Genomic DNA, 10,040 nt, shown 5'->3' with positions numbered 1-10,040 from the left:
AATAGTTAAACACACACTCGACGAAATTTTATTTGGTTCTTATTAGGAAAAGCTGTTTGTCTTTTTTTTAATAAAAAAAACAACAACAATTCGAAAAGACATAAAAAGTTCACAGCAAATATGACAGAGTAGCGTTAAAGCTCGATAATTACAGTAATGCTAGAGTTTCAGCGTGGAAGGAACAGTTAGTACATTCGTTAAAGAGTTCATTTGACAAGAACTACGCGACCGAAGAAAGGGTGTACAAAATTAACCCGAGTAGAGTTCAGAAGTTGAGCGAGAAACCGAGGGAAGGATACAAAATTGTGGCGCCGAAGGCACCCGACGCCCAAATGTCCGAAAAGAATAGAGCGTGTTTGCTAGAGAAACGAGGGAAAGTTAAAGACTATTTCGCGACCGATCATAAAAACAATAAATACAAAACTTCTAGCGCCTAATAAATATTGACATATGTACAATTAAATTTTATAAAGAATGGGTGGGTTCATTTAATAGTATCCTCCGATTTGTCCATCGTGACCTCCAGCTTGGACACCTCCGTGGGATGGGACGGCTTGGGGACCTTGGTAGGCGGCAGCTGCGGCGTAGTGTTGGACGGTTCCTGGTTCGTTGGTGTGGATCTTGGCGCGGAATCCGTGTCCGTCAGCGACGTATTGGACGGTTCTGGATCGGCCATCGATGTCGTGGATTTGGTAAGATCCAACGGCGTGTCCGGGTCCACCAGATTCGTGTCGGCTGTTCTTGGCGCCTTCGTGTCCGACGATGTCGTATCCGAAAGCGTATTGTCCATGAGGATCTTGTTTCCTGTAAGTGTTGCTGACACCACCGCCAATTCCGCAGTAGGCCAGACCCAGAAGGGCGGCGAGAATGGTCATCTAAAAGCAAATTTATAACTTAAAAACCACGTCTTGGCAATTTAAAAAAGCTGAAAAATCAGCCTCTAACTCGAGTCTAACGCCAAATGAAGTTAGAGAAGTTGATTTATAACACCACAGCCACAATCTTACACTAATTGAAAGAAACACGAGATAGTTACCTTGGCGAGCATGTTGTATTAACGTTTTCCTAAACGATGGAAGAATCGGAATGACTTCCAATGGAACAACGTCCGCTTTTTATACCCAAATTTCGATCCGAATATATTCGGACTAGTGGGTCTCCCAAATATCGATTACAAATATTAATGGGTGTGGACTGCAATATATCGAAACCACGAAACCACATGGTGAGTTAAATCGGTTAGGTAAATCCGTTAGTGTCACCCATGGCGAGCCCACCAAGGCGTTCGTTATTTTGACCTTATCGCTACAACTAATTGTGGTAATCGGAATGCGTTTGAGAGTTGCGGATCAGTGAACATTTTAATACCCCCTTTTTGCTTTCAAAAATTGATCCCGATAAAATGGTAATTCACGCGAGATGGCGCCTTTCGTATCTAGGATTTTAAAGGAATGTTACGGAGAGAATGTTTGAATAGAGCTGGTTTGTAATTAATGGTTGGTTATTAAAACGCGTGGAATGCCAAGATTGCGTTACCTTAAGTTTAAGTTAATGGGACGAAAATTGGAACGATGTTGATATAATTAAGGTCATTGTTTTGACCCTGCGATTTGTTGTATATTATATAAACGGACTGACCCGCATTATTCATTGACCTTATTCAAAACAATGTAAATATGGTAGTTCTATATTAAATTTAAAGGTTTCATTGTGGAGTATATGTCAACAGATATTATGGGAAAACTGTAAATGTTATTATTTATGTCGTTTTTTGATCAGCTTTCTAGCCGATTGCTTTAGGATTATTATTATTATTATTATTGTTATCGAACTTAATAAATTATATAATTTATCTATTATTATTGTTTTAATAAATCTTAAACTTAAAGAAGACGATTTTTAAATTAAGTGTATGTGAGAATGGCATTTGTTTTATTTGGATAAATAGGTACTAATTTAAAATCTGTTCAGAGCGCTTTTCCAATTTATATCATTGTTTTGCAAAAAATATTGAAAATAGGCGTTTTAATTCCCACTTTAGCCATCGTTTTCTACACAGGGTGTTTCAAAATGTTATGCAAAAAATTTAAGTAGTTGTAGGGGGTGAGTTGAGAAGTATGCCTGTTTTTTCCCCATTTTCGTACTATGAGTTAAAAGAGCGCCAGAGAGATTCAAAGTGTGGCCTACTAGCCCCTGGAAGAAGGCCGAAATTTGATCAAAATTTTTGTGAGCTTTATACTAGTAAATAAAATGCGATGCTGAGGGAATTCTTACCCCACCTGGTGACAGAAAAAGTCAAAACAATGTGTTATCAAGAAATAGTTTATCCTTTCTTACGCTGACCTTTGGCATAGTTGTCACTTTAGTAAGGGAGTTTCAATATTATGTGACGTCATACCTAAACGTGATCTCGGTAAACAATGACGTCAGTATAGGCTTCCCATTGTTATGAAAAGTACCATTTTAATAGTTATTTTAGAAGCTGATAGATGGCGGTGTGGTTATTGATATTTGCTTAATAGATTTATGTATCTCTTACATACACTTCAATAACTAGTCCGGGTTATACCTTCTGAGGGTGAATTAATTAAAAATTTAATTGTCCCTCCAGAAAAGGTGCTTTGCTTAAGGGTGAATTTTCGAAACATAAATAATACAATAATCGTTTCACCCTTTTGATGGGCCCCAAATAAAGATATAGTTCACATTGGATTTCGTCGCCCGTGATGACTAAGGGCCCCAAGCTATATATATAACGGCGGCTTGGGCCTAAAGTACGATGCAAAGAATCAAAGTTGTCTCTATTTGTGGCCTGTCACCGGTAACGTAGTTAAATGATGTTTAGGGCCCGTAACGAAGTTAAATCTATATGCTGTTTAGGGCGTTAAACGAAGTTAGATCTATATGCTGTTTAGGGCCCGTAACGAAGTTAGATCTATATGCTGTTTAGGGTCCGAAACGAATTTATATGATATCTAAGGCCTAAGACCAAAAATTAATCTAAATGATATCTAGGGCCCGTAAGAAATCTAAAGGGTGACTATAATGTGAAAAAGTTAATAGTGTATAGGGCTCGTAACAAAGTCACGTGATGACAAGGGCTTGTATCAAACGTAGTTGATGTAAGGGTTAATGATGTGTAGGGCCAGCTGCGAGGTTATTTGATGGTTGGTTCGATCCTGATATCAGCGGCCCATAGAGAGATAATTAAGTAGAATATCAACGATTTAATTCGAAGAACCTTTGGGTCAAATTCTGTTTTAAGGCTCTCTACTGCATCTCTAAAAAACCTTATTAACAGTATATGATTTACGCCAATGGTTTTTCTAACCTTCTGCAATTTTAGAAAGATTGACATCTACGGTAAAGTCAAATTTATACAAGGATAAAATAGCGATAACGGTATTTCAACTTAAAATAAATAAACTTGAACTCTACAAAAAATCTAAAAATTACCCGTTCCTTTCCTAATACTATTCGATCACCCGTGTCCGGATCGGTATAATATACTTTCAAATGTTTCAACACCAGCTAAATTCACGTTTTCAAGGATAAAAAACGGACAGTGGGCTAATATCAAATAATCTTACTAAGAATACATCCAACGTCAAATTTCCCAATCAAACATTCCCCTTAATTAAAAATAGCAATTTCGGTGATTGTAGTGGAAAAAATCTAATTGAAAATTATGAAATTGGTAAATTAAATTTCACGATTTTCCTAAAAGAATGACGTAATTGTAGGAAAATTTAAATTATAAAAAATACCTTCCTTATTTAAAGAAAATATTTGATTTCACACTGCGGGAAAAACGAGAATGAAAATAAGAGTTCAAATATTTATTCACGGAATATTTTTTATTTCGTTCAAAATGTCAAGATACTACGAGAAGCAAATAAATAAAAAAGAACGTAATTTTTTAGGAAAAACAGCGTTTATACATAAATTAATGATAGCTTATTATAAACTAGTATCCGCCTTGTTGTCCGTCATGACCTCCAGACTGGACTCCACCGTGGGATGGGACAGCGTGTGGACCAGAATAGGCGGCAGCTGCGGCGTTGTGTTGGACGGTTCCTGGTTCGTTGGTGTGGATCTTGGCGCGGAACCCGTGTCCATCTCCGACGTAGTGGACGGTTCTGGATCGGCCATCGATGTCGTGGATTTGGTAGGATCCAACGGCGTGTCCGGGTCCACCCGATTCGTGTCGGCTGTTCTTGGCGCCTTCGTGTCCGACGATGTCGTATCCGAAAGAGTACTGTCCGTGGGGGTCTTGTTTCCTGTAAGTGTTGCTGACGCCACCGCCAATTCCGCAGTAGGCGACACCCAACAGGGCGGCGAGAATGGCAACCTACATATGAATAAATATTAACATTTTCCCTTTGAATCCAAACCCATTTAAGCATACCTTGGCGATCATATTTCCAGAGATATTTGATACGAGTGTTCTTGCTTCGAAGTTCGATGAGTGAATTATAAATTTTCGGACGCCAGCATTCGCTTTTATATCGGAAAAATGTGGTTGGAATGAATATCTAGGATTGTCCGCAACTCGCATGGATGCGTGACCAAAAGCCATAATTAGCCGGAGCTGGCTGGCTGGGGTGTTGGCTGTCTCAGTGTCACCCTTTTTGCGCGCGTGTTACTTTTCCCGGAGTTATTTGGCTGTCGGAAGCCGGGGTTCGACCTAAATCTAGTAAGGAATCAATTGGGGTGAAGGGAAATATTTTGGATACTTTATGGTGGGACCCCTTTCCGTTCTTTGCAATTCCTTTCGGTCAAAAGACTTGTCGAAAGCGAAAGGTAAATTATTCACGCTTGGTCAGAAGGCAAATTCAAGGCGAGACATTCTTCGGCTCTCGGATTAAGAAATTCAACACTGATTTACTGTTATATTTAGATCGAAAATGATACTCTTGAGTAATATTGCCTGCATTTGCAATGATTCTATTGAGGGAAACTTAACAGGGCTGATACATTTAGTTTTTAAAAAAATTTAGAATAAGTCACTTTTTTATTTATTCGTTTTTTTACGACAATGGTTATTTTCCGGTCTAATTGATAAATACTCAGCTAAATTATTCAATTAATAAATTATTTAGTTAATATATTATTCAATTAATAAATTATTCAGTTGATAAATTATTCAGTTAATAAATTATTAATTTAATAAATTATTCAGTTAATAAATTATTCAATTAATAAATTATTCAGTTGGTAAATTATTCAGTTAATAAATTATCAAGTTAATAAATTATACAGTTAAAAATTATTCAGTTAATAAATTATCCAGTTAATAAATTATTCAGTTAATAAATTATTCAGTTAATAAATTATTCAGTTAATAAATTATTCAGTTAATAAATTATTCAGTTAATAAATTATTCAGTTAATAAATTATTCAGTTAATATATTATCCGGTTAATAAATTATTCAGTTAATAAATTATTCGGTTAATAAATTATCTGGTTAATAAATTATTCGGTTAATAAATTATTCAGTTAATAAATTATTCGGTTAATAAATTATTCAGTTAATAAATTATTCGGTTAATAAATTATTCAGTTAATAAATTATTCGGTTAATTATTCAGTTAATAAATTATTCGGTTAATTATTCAGTTAATAAATTATTTAATTAATAAATTATTTATTTAATAAATAATTTAATTAATAAATTATTTAGTTAATAAATTATTTAGTTAATAAATTATTCAGTTAATAAATTATTCAATTATTTAAATCAATAGTTTAAAAATAATTCAAAGCGTTCATTTCAATTGTGATCTTTTAGGATAGGGATATATATATTATACTACAAGGTATATATTATACGAGTATATTTCTAATATCAGAATAATAATAAAATAAGTGGATTTAATAATAAAAATATATATGCCTCAAATAATAAAAAAAGAGCCGTTAAAAATCAAAAATATGTGCCTCTATTAATAAAAATATATGTGGTTAATAAAAAAGTGTGTTTGTTAAAAACAAATTGTGGCTTTAATAATAAAAATGTCTCCAATAATAAAAAGTGCATCTATTAAAAATATATGCCTTTAATAATTAAAAATTTCTCTAATAATAAAAAGTGAAACTATTAAAAATATATGCCTTTAATAATTAAAAATTTCTCTAATAATAAAAAGTGAAACTATTAAAAATATATGCCTTTAATAATTAAAAATTTCTCTAATAATAAAAAGTGAAACTATTAAAAATATATGCCTTTAATAATTAAAAATGTCTTAAATATTATAAAGTATATGTCTTTAATAATAAAAGTACCTCTATTAATAACTAAATATATATACCTTTAAAAATAAAAAAATGTATGACTTTAATAATAAAAATTGTATGACTTTAATAATAAAAAATGTATGACTTTAATAATAAAAAATGTATGACTTTAATAATAAAAAATGTATGACTTTAATAATAAAAAATGTATGACTTTAATAATAAAAAATGTATGACTTTAATAATAAAAATGTATGACTTTAAAAATAAAAAATGTATGACTTTAATAATAAAAAATGTATGACTTTAATAATAAAAAGTGCCTAGCTTAATTCTGAAAATTTATGGATAGGCATCATTGAAATAACTCTCGAAATGGTAAACTGAGATAGAGAACAAATTTATAACTGCTTAGAAAGGGGGAAAATATTATGTTTATCATATAATCTCCAACGGTGCTACGAGCGAGAAAATCCAAAAGAATGTTGAACGTAAATCTTAATATGTAACCTCGGGTAGATAAACAATTTCCCGACGTTTCCAACAAAGATAGAACCATTCCTTTCAAATTTATCTCATTTTTCATATTCAAGACATATCTAGGAGCTGCTAGGAGGCCTTACGGATATTTTGGGAATACAAGTTCAAAGAAGTAAAACCAGCAGGCTCACGTCGAACTGCTTAACGCTTCAATGAAACCCCGAATAAAGTCTACAGAGAAAAAAAACGAAAGTGATATTACATTCAGCTGACCCGTTTCGTATAAGCACCCGCGTCGAAATCACGAACAGAAAAAAACACACAAAAATTATAATTTAAATAAATGGTTTTTTTATTATCTCTCCCCTGATTCAAAACGGATAAAACAGCGAGTACAACAAATCCCTTACAAGAAATATTTAAAAACGTACGTACAAGTAAATCACTAAAATAGAGAGGAAATTTGGCAGCCTTTGATACAAAAATATTCCGAAAAACAGAATGATTACAACGCGAAAGGTTGACAGAACAAATAAGAAACGAATTAAGTAATATAAAAAGGGAACATATTTTACGCGACTATTTAACAGAAATTGTAGAATTCGAGGAAAGCGAAAATCAGAAATAAATAGAGAAATTTTATAAAAATTAAAATTTACATTAAATTATTCCATCCCTATGGAATTTTTGGCCATTAATCTTAATAGTATTGGCCATCGTGACCTCCAGATTGGACACCGCCGTAAGATGGAACGGCGTGGGGACCAGAGTACAGAGCGGCGGCGGCGTGGTGTTGGACGGTTCCTGGTTCGTTGGTGTGGATCTTGGCGCGGAAACCAGCCTTGTCACCGACGTAATGGACGGTTCTGGATCGGCCATCGATGTCGTGGATTTGGTAAGAGCCGGTGGCGTGTCCGGGTCCTCCAGATTCGTGACGGCTGTTCTTAGCACCATCGTGTCCAACGATGTCGTATCCGAAAGAGTAATGACCGTGGGGATCTTGTTTCCTGTAAGTGTTGCTGTGACCACCGTGATGATGTCCACAGAGAGCCAGACCCAAGAGAGCGGCGACAATGGTAATCTACAAACAAACCCGTCATGTTATAAACACGATACCATACCGCGGATGGAAAGTATCCTAGACGCAGCCTACCTTAGCGATCATGTTAAACGAATGTTTTCTCACGACACCGAAGTATCCGTTGTTGGGAGGAAGAGAGAAGTGTGATCTAGCTGATTGCTCACTCGCGCTTTTATAGCAAACATATCCCGCATTTGGCAAACAAAATGGCGAAATTATGCTATCCCGCGAAACAACAATGGACAGGTATTTAAGGGTGTGGAGGTAGTGTCACCTACCTGCTGCCGTGTAGTATTTTGCGTCCGCGCGCGAAGAGAGACAAAAAAAAACCGAACCATTTTTCGAGATTTGACCCAAATATTATTTTGATTGCCTTTTCGTTCCGTTCGACGGGGAGACCAATTATTACAGTGATAACGGGCCCCGATATTAATATATAGAATTTATCGACTAAAATTATAACGTGCGAAAATATGGTTTTCCGCGGTTAAAGAAATTCCTTAAATTGCCCGAGACAGATACCAATATCGACTTACCCGAACGTACGACTTAATGTTTACATATTCAAATTTAAATTATTAGTTGGAGTTATTCATCTGTTTTATGTATATTCGACGAAATAATGGTATACCACTATTGAACACTATGGAAATCCATTTAATTGGGTACGCTTAATAATATTTGAATAATTCGCGATTCGAAATATTTTAAATGTACGTGGGTTAATTGCACGTCACAAAGAAAATAAATAGCTGTTTTGGTTGACCGTATCTGCTAGAAAAATACTTTAATATCTTAGATATCGCGGTTAGAAATCAAAAATCCTTATTTGTATTACCAAGGCAATGATATTACTCAGTGGGCCTGGCGTAATGGCTATCAGGGCTGTCTTTTCAGTATTGTCTTAAATAGTAGGACGCTACCTAACCTGGTCATTGCTAATTTGACAGGGTTGCCACAAAATTTTGAGATTCAAATTCCCTGACTATTCCCTGTTTTCCCTGACCATTTTAAGAGATTTTCCCTGACTTTTTAAGGCCAAATTTTTATTTTATATTTTACTTTTATCAGAAGTTAATTTTAATGAACTTATATTTCAGTAAAAAGGTTATTGCAATGTTGAAAAAATTAGCCAAACTTTTAAGGAAATAAATGATAATCATAGAATTTGTCATAGATCTGGTCTAAAAAATAACCTTAAGAAAGTGCCAAGATAAAATTGAATTCCCTGACTTTTCCCTGACTTTTTAGGTCCATTCTTAAATTCCCTGACTTTTCCCTGATTTCCCTGTTTTCCCTGACGTGTGGCAACCCTGTTTGACATTAAAACAAAGATTTCCCGTTTAATTATAAATCAAGTTCCTTAGGATAGCCTCGTTATTTTTAATTAATCAACTTTCAACGTCAGGGCTGTGCGAGTATTCGAACATCATCGAGTACTCGGCCTTTTTTGAGGTCGGGTACTCGAACTCGACCTCGAATAAGTAATTGGAGAATACTCGTCGATTACCGAGTACCAAAAAATTACATATTCGGGTATCCGATTACTCTAATAAGCTGCTCTCTAAACTCGGCGAGTATTTATATTTTCTATCCTCATTGCTTCAAAGTTCACAGAGGGGTTTTTACAACTGTTTGGGGGGGGGGGCGATAAATGGTACCTACAAAGTTGTGGAAACTGTTTTTCATTTAAACTAAAGGAATAATTTCAGCATTGAAAGTTACTTTATACTCCTTTTAAATTTAATTTCATAATTTCTTGAATAAAACCAGCTCTTAATCAAGTACTCGATAGCCCAACTCGTTAAAAATATTACACGAGGGCTTTTTTTAGTTACTCGACTCGAATAAGACTAAGTTTCCTCTTAATCAAGTACTCGATTACTCGACTCGATTTCAATATTACTCGACTCGAATACTCGGCTCGATTTCAATATTACTCGACTCGAATACTCGGCTCGATTTCAATATTACTCGACTCGAATACTTGACTCGATTTCAATATTACTCGACTCGAATACTCGATGAAAAAGAAATTTATACTCGATAACCGACTCGGTTGCCTAAAACCACTAATCGCACAGCCCTTTTCAACGAGGACAACCTTTCAAGCCTTCAACAAGCTATCTCAACCCTTTTCCCAATTAGGTTTCCTATCGAATAAATAATAATTTAGCTCATATTTTTAGAAAAAAAACCTCCGAAGATAATTCCATAGATTATCCCATTCTAAAGAG

The 10,040-nt window shown here is 34.6% G+C and overlaps 3 protein-coding genes across 3 annotated transcripts; all 3 read right to left on the bottom strand.

Annotated features, from left to right (window-relative positions):
- Positions 1–488: 488 nt before the first annotated feature.
- LOC149925641 (adult-specific rigid cuticular protein 15.7-like) lies at positions 489–1,137 on the bottom strand. The gene is made up of 2 exons (XM_090161799.1): positions 1,037–1,137; positions 489–875 (listed from the first exon to the last, which is right to left on the bottom strand). The coding sequence occupies exons 1-2, from the start codon at positions 1,046–1,048 to the stop codon at positions 489–491; spliced, it is 399 nt and encodes a 132-aa protein (XP_090017925.1). The 5' UTR covers positions 1,049–1,137.
- A 2,798-nt stretch (positions 1,138–3,935) lies between these two features.
- Positions 3,936–4,454, bottom strand: LOC149925640 (adult-specific rigid cuticular protein 15.7-like). The gene is made up of 2 exons (XM_090160537.1): positions 4,409–4,454; positions 3,936–4,351 (listed from the first exon to the last, which is right to left on the bottom strand). Exons 1-2 carry the CDS (start codon positions 4,418–4,420, stop codon positions 3,968–3,970), a joined length of 396 nt encoding a protein of 131 aa, XP_090016663.1. The 5' UTR covers positions 4,421–4,454; the 3' UTR covers positions 3,936–3,967.
- Positions 4,455–7,422: 2,968 nt separating this feature from the next.
- Positions 7,423–7,898, bottom strand: LOC149925639 (adult-specific rigid cuticular protein 15.7-like). Its single transcript, XM_090161798.1, has 2 exons — positions 7,876–7,898; positions 7,423–7,803 (listed from the first exon to the last, which is right to left on the bottom strand). The coding sequence occupies exons 1-2, from the start codon at positions 7,885–7,887 to the stop codon at positions 7,423–7,425; spliced, it is 393 nt and encodes a 130-aa protein (XP_090017924.1). The 5' UTR covers positions 7,888–7,898.
- Positions 7,899–10,040: the final 2,142 nt, after the last annotated feature.

The sequence above is a fragment of the Leiobunum rupestre genome, chromosome 10 (assembly GCF_980474605.1).
Source record: "Leiobunum rupestre chromosome 10, qqLeiRupe1.1.hap1, whole genome shotgun sequence".
NCBI classification, from domain to species: domain Eukaryota; kingdom Metazoa; phylum Arthropoda; class Arachnida; order Opiliones; family Sclerosomatidae; genus Leiobunum; species Leiobunum rupestre.
This window is presented reverse-complemented; position numbering and strand designations above follow the sequence as displayed.